The sequence below is a fragment of the Andrographis paniculata genome, unplaced genomic scaffold, assembly GCF_009805555.1.
Source record: "Andrographis paniculata isolate CXL003 unplaced genomic scaffold, ASM980555v1 Contig95END, whole genome shotgun sequence".
NCBI lineage: Eukaryota > Viridiplantae > Streptophyta > Magnoliopsida > Lamiales > Acanthaceae > Andrographis > Andrographis paniculata.
Genome location: NW_026137634.1, coordinates 354,536 through 372,268, shown reverse-complemented (window position 1 = coordinate 372,268; position 17,733 = coordinate 354,536). Strand labels below are relative to the sequence as shown.

At 39.4% G+C, this 17,733-nt stretch overlaps 5 protein-coding genes across 9 annotated transcripts; all 5 read right to left on the bottom strand.

Annotated features, from left to right (window-relative positions):
• Positions 1 to 426: 426 nt before the first annotated feature.
• Positions 427 to 2,128, bottom strand: LOC127243226 (zinc finger protein CONSTANS-LIKE 4-like). The gene is made up of 2 exons (XM_051263138.1): positions 1,326 to 2,128; positions 427 to 968 (listed from the first exon to the last, which is right to left on the bottom strand). Exons 1-2 carry the CDS (start codon positions 2,010 to 2,012, stop codon positions 657 to 659), a joined length of 999 nt encoding a protein of 332 aa, XP_051119095.1. The 5' UTR covers positions 2,013 to 2,128; the 3' UTR covers positions 427 to 656.
• A 130-nt stretch (positions 2,129 to 2,258) lies between these two features.
• LOC127243225 (pentatricopeptide repeat-containing protein At5g24830) lies at positions 2,259 to 6,117 on the bottom strand. The gene is made up of 7 exons (XM_051263137.1): positions 5,836 to 6,117; positions 5,613 to 5,758; positions 5,427 to 5,549; positions 3,640 to 5,163; positions 3,428 to 3,559; positions 3,107 to 3,325; positions 2,259 to 3,017 (listed from the first exon to the last, which is right to left on the bottom strand). The coding sequence occupies exons 1-4, from the start codon at positions 6,064 to 6,066 to the stop codon at positions 3,747 to 3,749; spliced, it is 1,917 nt and encodes a 638-aa protein (XP_051119094.1). The 5' UTR covers positions 6,067 to 6,117; the 3' UTR covers positions 2,259 to 3,017; positions 3,107 to 3,325; positions 3,428 to 3,559; positions 3,640 to 3,746.
• An 884-nt stretch (positions 6,118 to 7,001) lies between these two features.
• On the bottom strand, positions 7,002 to 7,797 carry LOC127243227 (protein GLUTAMINE DUMPER 5-like). Its single transcript, XM_051263139.1, has one exon. It carries the CDS (start codon positions 7,597 to 7,599, stop codon positions 7,165 to 7,167), a length of 435 nt encoding a protein of 144 aa, XP_051119096.1. The 5' UTR covers positions 7,600 to 7,797; the 3' UTR covers positions 7,002 to 7,164.
• Positions 7,798 to 8,211: 414 nt separating this feature from the next.
• On the bottom strand, positions 8,212 to 10,388 carry LOC127243403 (pentatricopeptide repeat-containing protein At3g61360). 5 transcript variants are annotated; one of them, XM_051263400.1, is made up of 4 exons: positions 10,270 to 10,388; positions 9,929 to 9,995; positions 9,587 to 9,795; positions 8,212 to 9,496 (listed from the first exon to the last, which is right to left on the bottom strand). In XM_051263400.1, the coding sequence occupies exons 2-4, from the start codon at positions 9,985 to 9,987 to the stop codon at positions 8,343 to 8,345; spliced, it is 1,422 nt and encodes a 473-aa protein (XP_051119357.1). In that variant the 5' UTR covers positions 9,988 to 9,995; positions 10,270 to 10,388; the 3' UTR covers positions 8,212 to 8,342. The 5 variants fall into 5 exon arrangements, with proteins under 5 accessions (XP_051119357.1, XP_051119352.1, XP_051119355.1 ...); XM_051263395.1 differs by having other exon boundaries at positions 8,212 to 9,795; XM_051263398.1 differs by having other exon boundaries at positions 8,212 to 9,786.
• Positions 10,389 to 10,501: 113 nt separating this feature from the next.
• Positions 10,502 to 15,695, bottom strand: LOC127243402 (histidine kinase 5). Its single transcript, XM_051263394.1, has 13 exons — positions 15,009 to 15,695; positions 13,881 to 14,726; positions 13,738 to 13,794; positions 13,206 to 13,433; positions 13,044 to 13,137; positions 12,724 to 12,930; positions 12,516 to 12,646; positions 12,382 to 12,431; positions 12,079 to 12,305; positions 11,900 to 12,003; positions 11,074 to 11,814; positions 10,825 to 10,980; positions 10,502 to 10,742 (listed from the first exon to the last, which is right to left on the bottom strand). Exons 2-13 carry the CDS (start codon positions 14,622 to 14,624, stop codon positions 10,620 to 10,622), a joined length of 2,862 nt encoding a protein of 953 aa, XP_051119351.1. The 5' UTR covers positions 14,625 to 14,726; positions 15,009 to 15,695; the 3' UTR covers positions 10,502 to 10,619.
• Between the last annotated feature and the right edge of the window lie 2,038 nt (positions 15,696 to 17,733).

Here is a 17,733-nt window from a genome sequence, read left to right as displayed (position 1 = left end):
ATGGTTGGACTTTCCCATCTAACAATAAACTACTCCACTTAATACAACATCCATTTATCTATTAAGAGGGGACACGTGTCACCACTTAAAGAGATGAAGAAGAATCCATGAACCAATCTTCTTTCGCATATTGATACACTATTATCCCAATATTTATTATTCTTCACCGTTTTCCAAGTTTATATTCTTTAAAGGTTTTATCAGTATTTTTTCATGCAATTTGACACAGACTCAATCAAATTAATGGGGTGATTTAGCTATTTATATGATATGCTGATCGATAAAATCAGTATTATCATATTTTCATATTCATATGCCCAATCATTTCATTTCATTTCATTTATAAACACAAATAAACACACCCTAAATCACTTCCCCAAAGTACATTCAAACCTAATGTATTGTCTACACAAAAGATTTAAAATGTCATCACTCAACAAACATTTAGTAATACATTAACATCAAAAAAACATTACCAATAAAACCACTTTGACAATCAAACTTAAGAAGCCAAAAATCCCAAAGAACTATAAAACGAGCCATCCTTATAAATATCAATCAAGCAAAAAGACTAGTATATACACGAATTAGCCGATATACACACACACACACACACGCACGTACATACACACATGCATTAGCTACCAAAATGGTAGCTAAAAACTCGGGACAACGCCGTAAGATGCATCGGCAAAGAGGAGGCCCGAATCAACTTCTAGCTCGGACCGCTTGGCGAACCTACCCTTGATTCTCGGTCGGGTCTCGGCATAGGCTTTTCTCGAGGCATACCTTATGGTTTTCTCGAATCTTCGGTTCTTTCTCTTTTCTCTATACCTCAACACCCGAGCTTCTCGGTCAATCCCGGAGACGGGCATCGGAATGACCTCGGTCTTGACAAAGGAGTTGGATACATCCGCCATAGTGTGGTGGTCCGGGACCACGCCTACGTCCATGGACGAGGAAGACACCTATCACAATATTTGCACGTAGATCATAGTTATTCATCTTTTCGAAATACAGCTGAACTTTTTGATCGATAAGCATTATTCTATTTTTCTTTTGAAAAATTGTAATATAAATCAATTGTAAACGACAAAAATATACTATGAATTGGCATAAATTGAATTCATTTGGACTTAACTTGAGAATTTGATGTATAAGAAAATATTGAACAAGACATGGCAACTCAAAATCAGCCGACAAAATTAATTCTACTCAACCACCATTGACTTTATGGTTGCCCATCATCACATGGAACTGTTTGATCATATTTTATTTTCATAAAATTCACAATCAAATAATAATAAGGTTTTAAGAAAACGTACACTTTGGCTAATGGTCTGTGAAGTGAAGTTGTATAGGAAAGGCTTGGAGCCAGCAGGGTGGTGATAATCCAGGTCATAGCTCGGGTACCCGTCGACCACCGGGCCTGGGTACTGACCCGATCCATATTCATGATCCTTGCTCTGCACGGGCACAACCCCGTCGGCCGAGTATTGCTTCTCCTCCTCCTCCTGCTGCTGCTCCTTTTGGCCACCGGAGATCATCAAATCCAAATCCAGATACGGATCCATATCCGAGAACAAGTATTCGGACTTGTACTCGGGCGATCCGGGTTCATCGTCGTCGGGTTTGGAGTTCGGGTCGGGCAGGAGCCAGGAGGCAGCCTCGGCGGCCTCCTCTTCAGAGAAGTCGGCAGATTTTGACGACGGCGAGACGGCGTCGTAGAAGGGGGCGATTGGGAGGCGCTCGTGGCGGCGGGCCAGGGGGTTGGCGGAGTGGATGTCGCCGTCGCAGGAGTGGCAGAGGACGGCGGCGTCGGCCTTGCAGGTGACGGCGGCCGGAGCCTGCTCGCAGACCTCGCAGAGCACGACGCGGCCGTGGCGGGAGGCGACCTTGTTGGCGGCGTGGATTCTGGCGTCGCAGCCGGAGCAGAGGAAGGCGGAGTCGGCGCCGCAGAAGACCGCCGCCGCCGCCGCCTTGCAGGAGTCGCACCACCTCTCCCCGCCCATTCTTCCTACAGGGATTTCTCTCTCACTCTATATATATATATGTATGTATAACTGTATCTCTCTCTCTCTCTCTATCCAAATTGTTTGGCTGGGAGAGAGAAGCAGTGATTGTTTTCCATTTTTCTAGCTTATGTAGTAGGGAAGCATGAGGATGAGGGTAGGGGTAGGGGAGATCTAGTGAGAAGCCAATGAGGATAAGCCACGTGGCTAAATATTAGCCAACCAAAAAACGACTGCAGAATGAAAGAATATAAATAAAAATAAATAAAATAAGACAGAGAGACAGACTGTTTGGAAGTGTGCGAGTGGGGGCAACAAATCAATATCAATCCATGCCCATGCCCATGCCCGCCCATGCCCAATTACCCATACCCATACCCATAAAGAATGCATTTTAGGGTTAGGGAAGGAAGGATTTATTCCAGAAGCAGGACCAAATCCAGAGTTGGAAAAGGATTGATGGATGATTGATTATTAGTACTAGTAGCATATAGATATAAGATATGATATGCTGTAACCAAACAGTACAAATTTGTGAGGGATGGTGGTGGTCACGTGACAGGATTGTCCTAAATGTTTGTGATCTATCTATCTATCTATGTCGACAAAGAAGGATACTATTACCAATATCATTATGCTAAATTCTCTTTCTTATTCTTACTTCATACTTATCATCATCTATTATCTATCTATCTATTATGCTTAAATTTCCTAAATCAAACTCAGACATTATTATGTACTGTAAAACAAAACATTTACCAATCGTGTAGGGGTAACTATATTTTCAATACCAGAAAAGATCAAGTTAAGATCCCATCACATAATTGAGAGGCATTATCAATTTTCACATCATTTATATAACCGAACATTCAAATAGAGGTAAAAATAAGCACATTATGCAAGAAGAGCTAATGTGTGTGTATATACACGTATATACCGTCTGCCCGCAGCGCTTCTTGTCACCATCTCCTCTTTGATGACAATCACAACATATGCTTCCTGCAACTGCAAAAGAAAATAAGCTATTAGCCATTTCCGAGCAACTTATAATGAGTTGAAGATCTATTGTAAGTAAGCTGGACACATAATTTAACCTTGAGAAAGTTCAACGACTGCGACCGGATAGAGCTCAGCGCACAAATCGACCAGATGTATCAGTCTTGATGACAGACATACAAGAAAAGGGATTTAAGGTACCATTGTTGATTTGCACACCCACATCAAACTTTGAAGCTCTATGTAAGTAAGTGAAGTCGATGTACTGCGCTTTATAAATTGGCCGTGGAAGTTCCATCTTAATTTACAGTAGATCACTGTTTCATTATCAGGAATCCGAGATGCAAACGAGTTAGTCGTCAAACTCTGTAAGCATCAAACGAGACTTGCAACATTCCAATAAGTAAAAATACTCGTACCAAGCGCAGCTATTGGCATGCCGAATAACTGTACTTGCCGCAATGAATTCAAATGCCAATAGCTCGGAAGCACTCTCGACTTCTCTTTGCTTGTGAGATCATTAGGCCAAGATGTTTGATCTCCCCCATCACCTGATTAAATCAAATTTAATGTAAGCTGTACGTTTACAATCAAACAAAAAAAAAAACTTATCAATATCCGAAATGAGTACCTCGAGAAGAAAATCCAGAATCAGCAGCCAATGACATGCTCCAATCTAGATATTTGAGATCGTGCTGCAACGGTTGATGTGTGTTTTCAAGCATAGACATCCAAAGTTCATTTTCTCGACCACATTAGATAAAGCTCAAACACTTTGTCTAGCTCCCCCCTTTTGAAAAACTTCTTCATAAGTACTAAAAACGGCACATGATCAATTGGAAAACCTGACCTCTGCAAGTTGAAAAGAAGCTCCTCTGCCTCCTTCATTTTCCCTTTCGAGCAATAACACCTCAGTAATTCAGTATAAGTTATTATATCTGGATGACACCCTTCCCTCAGCATTTCATCGTGTAACTGGAGTGCGGTACTTAAGTAGCCAAGCCTACAAGCAGCACCAATCATCAAGTTGTATGTGACTAAATCGGGGGAAACACCATTCAGGAACATTTCTTTCTTCATATAGTGAACCTTATCGGCATCTCTATTTCTTATCTGCCCATTGATGAGTGCATTATAAGTGTAGACATTAGGCAGAACCCCAAATCTAATCATTTGATTTCTCAAATATAGAGCCATGTCAAGGTCTCCACATTTCCCATAGGCATCAATAATGGTGTTCCAAATGAGAGGTTCGGGCACAGAAGAGTTCGCCAACATGTGGGAAAGAAAATAAACTGCTCTATTTAAATCCCCATTTAGACATAAACCTTGAATAATCACTTTGTATGTGATGTTATCCGGAGGAATGCATGTCCTTACCATAACCTTGAAAATGTAACAAGCCTCGTCAATCCTACCTGACTTACAAAGCATGTTAACGAGTGTATTATACGTAAAATTATCAGGAAGGTAACCCCTTTTAAACATTTCACAGCAATATTTATACGCAAGGTTTATGTCTCCACTCAGACAAAATCCATGTATAACGACATTGTAAGCAACGACATCCAACTTCAAACCCCTCTTAATTGCATCATTCCAACAAGTGAAAGCTTCAGACACATTGCCAGTCTTGAAATATCCATCCATAAGTATAGTTGAAGTGATTAAATTAGAGGTTCCACAATCATGACCGTCCTTCAATATCTCCTCAAGAAGCTTTCTTGCATCATCTACCAGGCCCTTTTGGCAAATGGCATTTACAAGAATATTGCACGACACTCTATTTGGCCTTACTCCATGGTCAACCATGGTAGAAAAGACATCAAGCGCTTTGTCCACTTCATTGGCAAGGCAATAGCCATGCATTAAAGTGTTGTATGTAGCACAAGTTGCGGAAATCCCCTGACTTAACATCTCCTCGACAAGTTGTCCTGCCTTCTCCAGATTGCCGCGCTTACATAGAGCATTTAAAAGAAAATTGTAAGTAATGACATCAGGTATTCTAAGTTGTCGAACCATTGTCCTCCATAACCATAAAGCTGTCTCCAACTTCCCTTCCAAGCACAAAACTCTTATCATCTTTGTATCACTCCACTGGTTCATTTCCAAAATGGTGTCACCAGTTCCTGTATGCCCCCAAGATAAGCTTTCTCTGCAATTGATTATATTAAAACACCATGGTAACTAATAATTTATCAGTGCCTTGGTGCTAAAAAGGCTCCTAATGAAAATTCAAGCTTGAAAAATGCTTTCAAGATTGCATCACTCGGAGCATTTTGATTTGATCTATTAGTTCAGATACACCATCTCAATTATCATAGGCAACTAAATCCGAGAAGTAACTAACAAAAAAGTGAAGCTGCAATGCATACAAACACAGAGACGGCAAATCCACTAAAATCAATAAAACCAAACCTCGTGGTCTTCAACCGATTCAAACTGCTGATTAAGATAGCATCCAAAGCGTTGAAAACTGCGCCCCTGGGATCGCCCTGACCGCCGGCGTCCTCCTTGACATATTTTTCATCACTGGTACACCTGATAAAATACTTCACATTTTGAATATCAACAATAAGAGAAAAACCAGCAAAATCCTCTTACCTGGAATCACTTAGTTCCATTGAGGATTCGGAACAAAAAATCTGCGAAAGATAGACTGAAGCTTGATTCTTCAGTGACTCAAGGGTTTGCAAGCCTCCATTCAATATTCGGAGAAGAAAATATGATTCCTGAGCCGGTATTAAAATCTGAAAGTCCAGATTACAAACAATGAACAATGATTGGAATTACAATTCTAGCATTCGATACGAAACTGCGCACTTACAGATTGCATCGGAGCCAATGGAGCCAAGCCTACGGGCGACGGCGACGGCGACTGCGACTGCGGCGGCAACAAGACGCAAAGACTAGGAAGAGGAGCCGGATCCTCAGGCGAGCTTCCAATCGCTTTGCAAAATGGACCTCCGGAGGAGGATTGAAAATTGAAGATTGGATGTGGGCTAAGTGGATCAACCCAACCAATAATGGGCCATGGTAGAAACGTAGAAGCTTTCATTTGAATGTGATTTATTTTTATTGTTTTGCCACTACAAGTAAAAGCGTATTTAACTAATTAATCGTCCCGTAACATCTAATTAAAATATGGACTCATAAAATCGGTCTGTTTCTTTGGCATTCTGGGTTTTATTTTTGATTTTTTGCTTGGATTTTAAATAATTAATTGATATCGTGTAAGCAAGAGATAATGTTTTAAATATATTTTTTTATTTTTTATTTTTGTAAAAACTTCACACAAGGCAGCCATATGATATTACTAATTTTTAGGTGTGTTACTTCATGCAGTAGCTAACCTTGATTTAAGGCTTCCATCGCAAATAAAGAGTGCAATAATGATAATAATAGTAATAATATATGTTGATTGGTATTTATAGTTTTATTATCACATTTTAATTAACAAATAATAACTCATTATTTATTTATTTTTTTAATTATTCAACTAGCTTATATTAACTCTTTAATAAATTTTGTGTCAACAATTTAACATGATTTTCTTTTTAATTATTGATGCCAGTTCCACCAAAACTTCCAAAATGTATATAGCTTAAAAGTTTGATAAAATTAAATATATTGTTATTAATAGTATATTATCTATTGAATACAAATTATATATAGTAAGTACTAGTAGTAGTAGTAGTAGTAGTGTTGATAGTGATTTAGATTTGAAGCAATGATGGTATTTGCATGGCCCACGGTCACGTGCCCAATCACTCATACACGCATACAACGTGTCCATATGTATGTATGTATGCATCATCGTTTATCTTCATCTTCATTGTGTTCACCTTTACAACAAATCCATCGTTTTTTTCACGTCCATAACAGAAAGCGGTTACGTTGCGCTTCCTAATTTGGATTGAAACTTTCGAATTTGCATGAAGATATATATATGATATTGTATGGCCTCAAAAGCAGGACAAATTGATTTCCAGATAAACAAAAATGGACAGATTGAATATCCTTAGATCGGATGGAATCGGAAAGCAGGAATCGTCGGACTAATTAAATAAGTTCAGACTGGATTTTCGTTTTATGTAATCAAATTACTCAGAATGTTTGGGGACTGTTACCTCGATTTGATTCTGATCAGATTTAATTAGGTTTCCATCGCCGTAGTCTTTGTACTCGAGGATTTTTCATCACAGAACGGCGCCGCCTTGCGCGTGGCCAGGAATGTTGGCGTCGCTTCGCCGGCCATAATAACCAGAAATTTCTCCTCAGAAGAATCGCCTTTGCTCTCACCTTTACCAGCGGAGGTGCCTTCTTCAAAGTCTCTGTTGTTTCCGTCCTCTCCGACGTGAGCTTCTTCCGAGAGTTTCCAGTAAGAACATGCGAGCATGAGAAGCGCGAAGGCGATTAACCCTAGCATCGCGGCGAGGCCACTGAAGAGAAACGGCACTGGAGAACGCCAATGCGAGCGCTCGATACTTGAGCTTGGGGAAAGCGTCTCCTCTCTGGGGAGCTCAGCCGATTGATAGTTGATTCTGTACTTTGAAACTGTAAATGCTGCGGCGACGGCGGCGGTTCTCATTCTCCCCCAAATCTTTAGTGCAGAATGAAAATGGCGATGATTTAGCTATGGGCTGGAGAAGAAACGTGAATGAGCCGAGTATTTATACCCCCGCGGGTCACGTCACGCGCCATGGTCGTGTCAGTTTAACCAAGGAATTCCGTCAGACAGTTGCCCTGTTTTGTTACTTTTGTGCTTCCTGTTTGTTAAAATATTCTTAAAATATTATCTCAAAATTCTATTTTAAATTTTTTACAATTTATAAAATTCTTTAAAGTGTACAAGAAAGGAATGCCGAATTTACTCTATACCCCTCCGAAACACAATACTCCACTAGCTAGAAACTTGTTACATTTTCAAGAGAAATTGTCCGGTTTAGTTGAGCACTCAAAATTTTGAAGTAATATATAATTAGTAAATAATTAAAAAATATATATTTATAAAAATAATTATGATTTAATAAAAATATTTATATATTAAAATTAAAATAAATAAATAATTTAATTAAAATAAATATATCTTAAAATTTAAAATATATAATTAAATTTTTAAAAAAATAAAAAGACAAATGGGACTGACAGAGAAAAAAAATATAAAATAAATTAAGTAGGACCAAAAAGTACAAAACAAATATAACAAAAATCTTAATTAAAATGAATATTTTGTATTTAACTGATCCAAATAAACCACTATTTAAAATACAAAACACACAACATTAAAAGTTGGGACATTTTGGTGTAATAATGTAGTAGTAAGAACTAACTCTATTTATTCAACTTGCTATTAAGCTGTTGCAGCTCCTCTAACTTCTCCTCCTCTTTCATTTCCAACAAAATCCTCTCCAACATTTGGACAACTCCCTCACTCACACTCCGACCCTTTCCCAACGTTTCCTTACAACATTCCAACGCTTCCTCGACTCTGCCGCGAGCGCACAGCCCCGTTGCAAGAATGTCAAGAGCATGGCTGTGCGGGCATTGCCCCTTCCCCGACAAAAAGTTCCACAAATCGAGCCCGACATCAACCATACCGTTCTCGCAGAAAAACTTCATCAACATAACGACTGTCCGTGCCTTCGGCACAAAATTATTCTCGACCATCTTTGCATAAAGCAGAGATACGCCGTCTGCTCTTCGCGATCTTATTAATCCCCAAAACATCGTATGATATGTTACGTTGTCGGGATCGATGTTTCTCCTCTCCATTTCTTCCATCAACGCCGTTGACGCGGGGAAATCCTTCGATCTGATTATGGAACTTAAAAGAGCGTTATACGCACCGATATCCGGCTGCAGAGATCTTTCGGAAATTTCATCAAAGAATTGCTTAGCTTTTGTTGTATTCCCGACCAACCCAGCTCCGTGGATCAATGTCGTAATTGTTTCCAATGTGGGTGCGCAATTTGCAGATTCCATCGCTTCGTATAGTCTCAAGGCATCACCGAAATTCCCTCTTTTACAAGCTGCATCGATCCGAATATTGTAAGTGACATTATTCGGCTTAAAACCTCTCCGAATCATCTCATGATAGAACAGCTCAACTGCGGTTACGTCGCCCGATTCTTTGAACCCTAATAACAAAATATTCATCGTCTTGGTGTTGGGGAGGAATTGCGAGTACATCTTATTGAATACGGACCGGGCTTCTTTCATCTGGCGCTGGGTACAAAATGCTCGAAGCAGCACATTGAATTCATCTGTGCCGAATTTCTTGTCTGTAAAGATCTTCCCCTGCATCCTGTCAAATGCTTCTATGGTATCTTCATAGGATTGAAATTTTGCTATTCTCGACAACATGATGCTCATAGACTTGAGAGTGAGCAACAACGGGTGTACCTGCTTGATTCTTTCCATTAGCTCCCACGCCTTTTCGAAGTGGCGCATACGTGCGAGGATATGGAGAGTCTTCTCGAAAGCATCTGAACTAGGCACGTAGAGCTCGTGTTTAAGGCAACATTTGAAGAACTCGTATGCCTTGAGGCCATTAGAGTGGGAGGCAAACAATTTACCAAGAACCTGTTCGACGAATGCTGCTGAGATAACCGACTGTTGGACTTGATTTTCGAGGACAGGTAGCAGAGGTTGATCAGGGTAAGGATGGTCATTGATAGTTCTCACAATTCTTTCAATTTCTTTCTCTGCTGTTTTTGACAATGAATGAATCCCCGTAGTTGTGAGGCTTCGATGAATGTGAAAGAGTGGACTGAACCTGTAAACCCTAAGATGAAGCTCGATTTACACAAAATCGATTTGACCTAAATCACCTAATTCAACGCTATCAATCGGAAAAACACATAGATAAACAAAATTTAAGCACAAAAACTCAGGTTTCAATCTCTATGAATGCTCACCTGCAGACATTTACGCAAACGAACAACGGAGAAATGGTTCGCCGACTCGGCCGGTACATATCTGTGTCTGGCGAGCAACGATACGATACAATATCAACAATTTAATAAAGAAAATTAACAATTTCGTATCTGTAACGGCGTTATTCAGCCAAATTCAATCCGGAAAGCCGCTGAAACGACAAAAACTCGGTGTGCGAGGTATTTCAAATCATATCCGAGAAGAAATTGAAAAATGAAATCACGAAACATGCCGAAACTGCTTTGAATGCTGGAAATAATCGTACATTTGTCTTTCCTCTTAGGCACGAAAGAAGGAATGAGATTGAAAGGGCTGTTCTTACAGTATTGTCACTCATTTGCGCCGAGAAGAAGATGCCCGATGAAGAAGACGAACCGCCACTGCTGCTGGAAGATTTTAGGGCTTTGACCGCCGATTTTATTGATTTATTTTTTAACCATTGCTTGCAATTTATTATTATTATTATTTATAAAATAAGGCTAATAAATACGATTAAAATTTAAAAAAGAAAAATTGAGAGAAAAACAGAGAAGATACAGCCTATACATAGACATAAATACATACATGTCAAAACTTGCCTAACTCATCTCCATTTCTATGCTTTTTTATACACAAGATTGATAATACACAGTAAATCATTTTTTACAAGATGAACTCTAAAAAAAACGTCCTTCATGCTAAATACTGTTGCAAGCATTGTTTCAAGTTCTGAAACGTAACGGGCTTCGACACGAACGAGTCCATCCCGTTCGCGTAGCACTCGTCCGCGCTCTCCGACAACGCATTTGCGGTCATCTGTTAGTACCACAAGTTTGGATTCAATATTACATATAAACATGATCAAATATATGTTCGAACAAATTAGGTTTGCTTTTACCGCTATTATAGGGATCTTCTTGCCCGGCTTCTCGGGCTGTCTAAGAGCCGGCATTTCCACCCCGGCCTTCACCGCCTCGTCCCAACTCCCGGTTTCCTCAAACGAACGGATCAAACGTGTCGCTTTCAGACCATCCATCACCGGCATGCATACGTCCTGCCAAATCCCGATCGCTTATTCAACCTCTTCTAACACACGAAAAAGAATTGAAAAAAGCCTTAAAAGTATCGAACTCGAACATATATATACCATTAGGACGAGATCATATCTCGTTTGCTGGATCGCGCGAACGGCGTCCGCCCCATTGTGGACAACATCGATATTGTGTCCTAATTGCTTCATCATCGATCTCGCCACCATCACATTGATCTTGTTGTCGTCGACAAGGAGGATTTTCGGTTTCATCTCGACTTCTTCGGGGCTGTTGCTGGATGAGCACTCCGAGCTTTCATTAGCTTGGCTATGGCGCCGATCCCCCGACATTTGGTCGATATTGTTGCTTGATGTTAAGGAACTCGTTGGGACAACAACATTGGACCGATCCTCAGCTCCATCAGCCCGATCATCTCCGAGTGTGTCTGAAGTCCGGTGTTCGAATGCTGTCTCGATGGAAGGAGGACAGTCACCTAAAACGGTCTCTTCATCCGTCAAGACATTGCTCGTTGGAGTCGAGACATCCTCCAACAATCCATTACATGTAAGAGAACGGTTGAATCCGTACGGGCTAGGGGCGAGCTTTTGTATCCTCCCGGGTGTTTGCGATGAAAACAGAGATCCTAAAGTGCGCGGTTGGAAGAGGAACACGCCCGTGTGTAGATCATCATCGTTGGCGTCGCCTAGGATGCCTCGAGGATCCATGTCTGAAAGCTCGTCCACATCATCCGAGCTCTCCGAGGAGATCGATGAGACCTTGTAAGGAAGCACGAATGTAAAAGTCGAACCCTTATGCTCCACACTAGATACGGTGAGATGTCCCCCCATCAGCTCGACCTGTTTTATACATTCGGACAGCTCTTGTAAGAGTCGAGACAGCGCTCGAATACGATGCAACAACAAGAATAGATCGAGCTCTTACCAGTTGCTTACAAATGGCGAGGCCAAGGCCCGTCCCACCGTATTTCCGAGCGGTGTCTGCCCCGACTTGCATGTACTTCTTGAACAGAGTCGGCATTGCGTTTTCTGCCGTGCACATGGAATCGAGTAAGTTTTGACAACTCGTAAATATATATATGCTTGTATATATATGTGTTATACCGGGTATGCCAATCCCTGTGTCATAGACATCGCATCGAATCCAGACAACCGTCTCTTTGTCTGGATGACTTGTCGTTTCATCTTCATCCATTGCAGCCGCGCCATTTTGTTCGCCGTTGGTATTACATGACCGGTGTTCTGTACCCACGTTTGTCTGAGAATTCGGCTCTGAAACTACGTATAGATTTATCCCGACCTTCCCTTCGTGCGTAAACTTAATTGCGTTGCTAGAAAGCCATCACTATTATGCATAAGTTTCAGATCTTGGAGATTAAGAATCGATGTAATCGAATGCAAGCGTACCTAACGAGGTTCGTAAGAATCTGTCGAATCCTAAGAACATCGCCAACGACCTGAAATCGAAGAAACCTTTTCGTTTACAACGGAGTTGTAAACTAAAGACTTTCGAAACATCGATTACCGTTGAGATTTAGTACCTCAATGGGGACATCATCCGCGATATTGCCTTCCAGGGTCAGTAGCTTCTGCAATGATGCGGCCGCTGTCTGAAGCACATGTTTCACAACCTCCCTCGGTCTGAACTTCGTCGCTTCCAGCTTCATAACTCCTGCAACATTACATCGATCAATCCAAAACTCACTTATCGATAGTATCATACAAAGCCTTAGGACAACAATGTCTCACCCGATTCGACCTTGGAGAGATCGAGGATGTCGTTTATCAACTGGAGGACTAAATCGCCAGAAGACAGCATCACGCTGAGTAGCTGCTTTTGCTCTTTGTCGAGTTTCGTCGTGGACAGGATCTCGGCCATGCTTACGACTCCGGACAGAGGAGACCGTATCTCGTGAGACATGGTCGCCAGCATTTGTTTCGCGCGCATCGATTCCTCTGTTTAAATCAATTGAAATAACCGGACAAGCAACATGTTTTCGATCATATTCGGCTGTAAGAAAGAAGACTTTTTTTTATCCATAACAACATATAGCTATGAGCCAAAGAACCTGTAATGTGGATAGTTTTGTTGAGTTCAGTCTCCTTTGCTTTCTGCACAGCCATTTCCTCCCTAATTTTCGCCATTTTTTCGCGTTTCCTAACCTGCAAAGCTCTCCGTTTACGCTTGGACATCATGTGCGAGAACAACGTAGGAGACGTGAAATGTTTACCTGATCGGTTACTTCCATTCCCATGTAGTTTACGCCGATGGTTTCCCCGTCCTTGCTGAAGACAGGCTCGACATAAATTAAGAATGTCTTGGAGCCAAAAAGCTCGGTTTCAAATGTGATCTCTCTCTTTGCCGGGAGGCCTCGTTCGAGGACCTCCCGTTTAAAGTCTTGCGACTCCTTTACACCCGAACCAGAGAAGATCTCCACGTCGGTCTTGCCTATGATGTCCTGTTACAACTTTCCGATGTAAGAAACCATCATACTCTATCAAATTCAAAACGAAAATTCTCTAGACAACTTCATCTTTGTTAAACGATCATTTCACCTAAAAATTTAAATTTAAACTTTAAAGGGATATGTATGTGTGGCAATGGGACTCAAGCATAGAACGTCCCAGCTCTGAAACCTAAAAGTTTAAGTTTAAATTTTTAGGTGAAATGATAATTTAACAAATACGTATCATTCAAATTTAAACTTTTAAATGAGACGGTCATTCAACAGTATTGTTGAAACTTGGAGAAGAAAACCCAACCTGTTCGCCCAAGCTCGGGAAATGGTTGAATATAAAGCGATACCGGAGATCTTTGTCCTGCGATAAAAGATTGCACATTGATCGATCGCTACAAAATAAACTCTTCACCAATCAACAAAAACCAAATGAAGTATCGACTATACCTGATGGCCTATGACAACGGGCGCATTTTGAAGCACGAAGTGCAAGAAGTTATCGGCTCGTGTAAGAACCTGCGACAGCTCCTCGACGGGAGAGGATTGCCTCTCGAGATTCTCAATGCTCTCCTGCAGCTTCACGAGCAACGCCTGCTCGCGCTGCAGGCTAGCTTCTAGAAGCTTCTCGAGGCATGCAGCGCGCTGCTTCCAATAGACGACGCCGCTGCTGTCGCACTCGGCGGTGTCGAATTCAACCTTGTCTTCCTGCCGGACGATGTCCTCACTCCGGCGGGGGGGCACCTCGTGGTACAAATACTTCAAATTCTCGTCAAGGATGGAGACGGGGCGCTTGTCACCGCCGTATCCGTCCTGCTCGAAGCGGTGCTCCTCGAGGATCTCGAGCTTCTTGAGCTCGACCTCGTGCTGCTGCTTGCTGAGCGTGTCGAGCTCCTCGCGGAGGAGACGGACGGCGTTGGCCTGCCGGAATTCCCAATTTTTGACGAGCTTGGCGAGCTGCCAGTTGCCTTTGTCGCTGTAGTTTGTGAGCTCCATTAGGCGCTTGAAGTCGACAATGTTGGGCTCCTTGTTGATCGTGATCACCTCGTCGAGCTGATTTGATCCTGGCCGTTCGATGTTGAATTGCCGCCCGGCTTCGTTGATGTCCTCCGGCCACATCGACGAGAGGAGGACTTCGTCGGACTGGTCTGTCTCCATCTCCATCTCCATCTCCATCTCCATTTCGCATCCCATTTTTGAGCCAATTTGGGGATTACTGCATCTGGAACAGAGTGCTAAACTAGGATGAACTGAATTGAAGTTTGATTACAGATTTTGGACTTTTGATTTTCAGCTCTGCGGAGGAAGAAGATGGACAGAGGAATCGATCTAATTTGTTAGCTAATTTGGGGAAAACGTTGAATTGAATTGAATTGGATTGGATTGATCTGAAGAAGGAAAGAGTATGAATGGAACAGTACTGGAATTAATCGAAAACGCAGAAGAGGATGAACACGAATAGTTTTCATGGCAGTTGACTCACGATTAGGTAAATATCATTCAAATCAATCAATCAATCAATCAATCAAGTCGCAATCAGAAACTAGTATTTCGTCGAAATCAATTGAAAAGGCTAACCTTAAATGAGAGAGAGCAGCAGCAGAAGCAGCAACAGCAGCAGGTGGTGTGGCGACTCTCCCTATCCATATTTGTTTGGTTTCTCTCTCGCTCTCTCTCTAGATCAGCAAGAACACAGAAGGGCTAAAAACTTTTTCACTGTAGATCTGAAACAAAGAATCTCGTCGGAGTGCTCAGTCAATGGAAATTAAAAACCAACAATGGGCCATTTTTTTTGGAGCATATAGAAAATGCAGAGAGAGAGAGGGAGAGAGAGGAGGGCATGTGCTGGAGGAGATTAAGATTAAAAAAATGGGTGAAATTTTAGGGAACTGAAGAAGAAGCCATGTGCAGTAGAGAGTTAAAAAACACATTAATATTGCTAAAAGGTATATACATACATAGGTACGTACTATGATTGGATTCTTTGCAAAAAATAATAGAAATTTAATTAGAGAGCAGAATTGGTGATTCAGTGTTGTGTTTGTTGGGCGGATTCATTGTTCGATCAGACCTCTCTTCAATGTTAAATAAAGCTCACCCCTTTTTTTTTTTTATGTTTCTTTGCTTCTTCGCGTTGGTTGCTCCATTGCCATGTGTGCTGGCTACACATATACGTATAGCAATGTGTACGTATCTCTTTTATATATATATATAGAGAGAGAGAGAGAGAGAGGGAGATTGAGAGAGAGAATTTAAATGGGGAAGAAAGAGAATTCGCATTTGCAGAGCGTCTGGGTTTTACGAGGTAAATTGTATGGGGACGACGCGTGGTGATGACGCGCGGGGGTTGGGAGTGAGGAATAGGTCGGCGGTTTTTGCATTCCCTTCCAACATCGGAAACAAAAAAACTTTTTTCTCAATGTACTACTTATAATAATAATAATTACTATTATTTTTATGATTGTCAATTAGACAATTTATATATGTTTATATAATTACCTGAGGTGAGATTTTGTTTCAAATTTATGTCTGACAAATTTGTTTATGATAATCATGATGTTCATTATTAAGGGTACGTTAGGATGGATTACTATATTTCTATGTTAAAAAAATTGGTGTTTTTACCGTGAAATTTGAATTTGAATTTTGATTTTGATTTTACTCTTTTATTTTAAATTTTTTAAAATTTTAAATTAAATATTCCATTCGTCCAACAATAAGGGTGCTTTTTTACGTAAATTTTTTAATATTAGTATTATATTGGATTATAGTAAGAAAGACAAAAATACCCCTATTAGTATGGCGTAATATAAAAGTAATGGTATTTGTATAATATATAGTAAGTTGAAAGGGTATTTATTATGTGAAGTAGATAGTACAATTACTGAAATGGTAACCTTGTTTTGTGAAGTAGATAGTACAATTACTAAATTAGGAAATGGTAACCTTGTTTTGGGACGGACGAAAATGAAAAATAGTAACCTTTCAATGGGACGGAGGGAGTATATTTTATTTATTTATTATTATTTTCGTCCGATTCTAAGGGTTTAGTTTATTTTTTAGTTCTCATTTACTTTTTACGTGTTATATTTGAATATTAATTATTATATCAAAAAATAGTACAAATTAAAAAAAATTGTAAATATATTTTCATTAATGTCTTGTAATACTAATAGTACAAACAATTATACAAATATAATGATATTTTTTAATATTAAGTAAAATGACAACAAAAGGAAAGGCGAAGTACTCCCTCCGTCTTTCAAATCTATACTCACTTTCTTTTTTAGTTATAGAAAAATATTCTTATTTTTTTTTTAAATAAAAAATCATTCTTGTACTATTTTTTTATTATAACATGCAAAATTAATAATTATTACTTACTTTTATTAAAATTCGTATCCGATCAAATAAACACATATTTGCATAACAACGAAGGAATTATATTATATTGAAATTAAATTTTACATCACATCAAATAACTATTTAAATTTAAAATTTTAGTTGTCAAAATCAAAACTCAAAATCAATATCCCTAAGCACCATGATTAAATATGTATGGTTCATATATTTGGACGTGTTGTCATTCTAATACATTATTTATTATTTTTTTAAAAAAAATATTTAAATATATACATATATTGATTTAAAAATTATTTTTTCTAATTTTGAGAATGAGTGTTTATAGGAGCGGATATATACCATCAATTTATTTGTAAATAAGCATGTATTTGATATTTCAATCGTATTCAAATTAAAATTTTTAGTTAATCTAAAATATCTATAATGCTTGTAAATAATTCGAATCAAAATAGAATTTTAAAATACATTAAAAATAATTAAATTTTTATTGAATTGGATCGAATATAATATAATTATTGATATAAAATTGAAAATATAATTTTGCTTTTATTTTTATCCATCACTTCTTGGAAAATTATGAGTCTTGTCCTTATAATGTTATCTTCTTCTATTGCTACTTTTGCAAGATCGATCATGCTGACAGAGAATACGCTCTAAAAAAAAAAAAGAAAAAATTATTTATTTTTTTGTATTTAAAAAATAATTTTACTAAAAATAAAAATGTAGGCTAAATAATGTTAGGGCATGGGCATGGGCATGGTATTTATGTTGGCGGATCTATAAATAAATTTGCACTGAATTTGATGTTTGTTAATTGACTGCAAAGTAAGAAAAATAATTAAGCATGTGTCCAATTTTGCTGATTTGTTCCTTAGACCACTTGTCTCCACATGCCACTATTTTGCCAACCTTATAGTATTTATTTATATATACTACAAAT

Bases quoted from the DNA above. Each gene is read 5' to 3' on its own strand.
- LOC127243226 (XM_051263138.1), bottom strand. From the start codon at position 2,012: ATGGGCGGGGAGAGGTGGTGCGACTCCTGCAAGGCGGCGGCGGCGGCG. The intron at 969-1,325 runs GTACGTTTTCTT...ATATTGTGATAG, and splicing joins CACAGACCATTAGCCAAAGT to GTGTCTTCCTCGTCCATGGA.
- LOC127243225 (XM_051263137.1), bottom strand. From the start codon at position 6,066: ATGAAAGCTTCTACGTTTCTACCATGGCCCATTATTGGTTGGGTTGAT. The intron at 5,759-5,835 runs GTAAGTGCGCAG...CTGGACTTTCAG, and splicing joins CATTGGCTCCGATGCAATCT to ATTTTAATACCGGCTCAGGA. The intron at 5,164-5,426 runs GTTTGGTTTTAT...AATCAATTGCAG, and splicing joins AATCGGTTGAAGACCACGAG to AGAAAGCTTATCTTGGGGGC.
- LOC127243227 (XM_051263139.1), bottom strand. From the start codon at position 7,599: ATGAGAACCGCCGCCGTCGCCGCAGCATTTACAGTTTCAAAGTACAGA.
- LOC127243403 (XM_051263395.1), bottom strand. From the start codon at position 9,987: ATGTACCGGCCGAGTCGGCGAACCATTTCTCCGTTGTTCGTTTGCGTA. The intron at 9,796-9,928 runs GTGAGCATTCAT...GCTTCATCTTAG, and splicing joins GTTTGCGTAAATGTCTGCAG to GGTTTACAGGTTCAGTCCAC.
- LOC127243402 (XM_051263394.1), bottom strand. From the start codon at position 14,624: ATGGGATGCGAAATGGAGATGGAGATGGAGATGGAGATGGAGACAGAC. The intron at 13,795-13,880 runs GTATAGTCGATA...CTTTTATCGCAG, and splicing joins CCGTTGTCATAGGCCATCAG to GACAAAGATCTCCGGTATCG. The intron at 10,743-10,824 runs GTAAAAGCAAAC...TGGTACTAACAG, and splicing joins AGAAGATCCCTATAATAGCG to ATGACCGCAAATGCGTTGTC.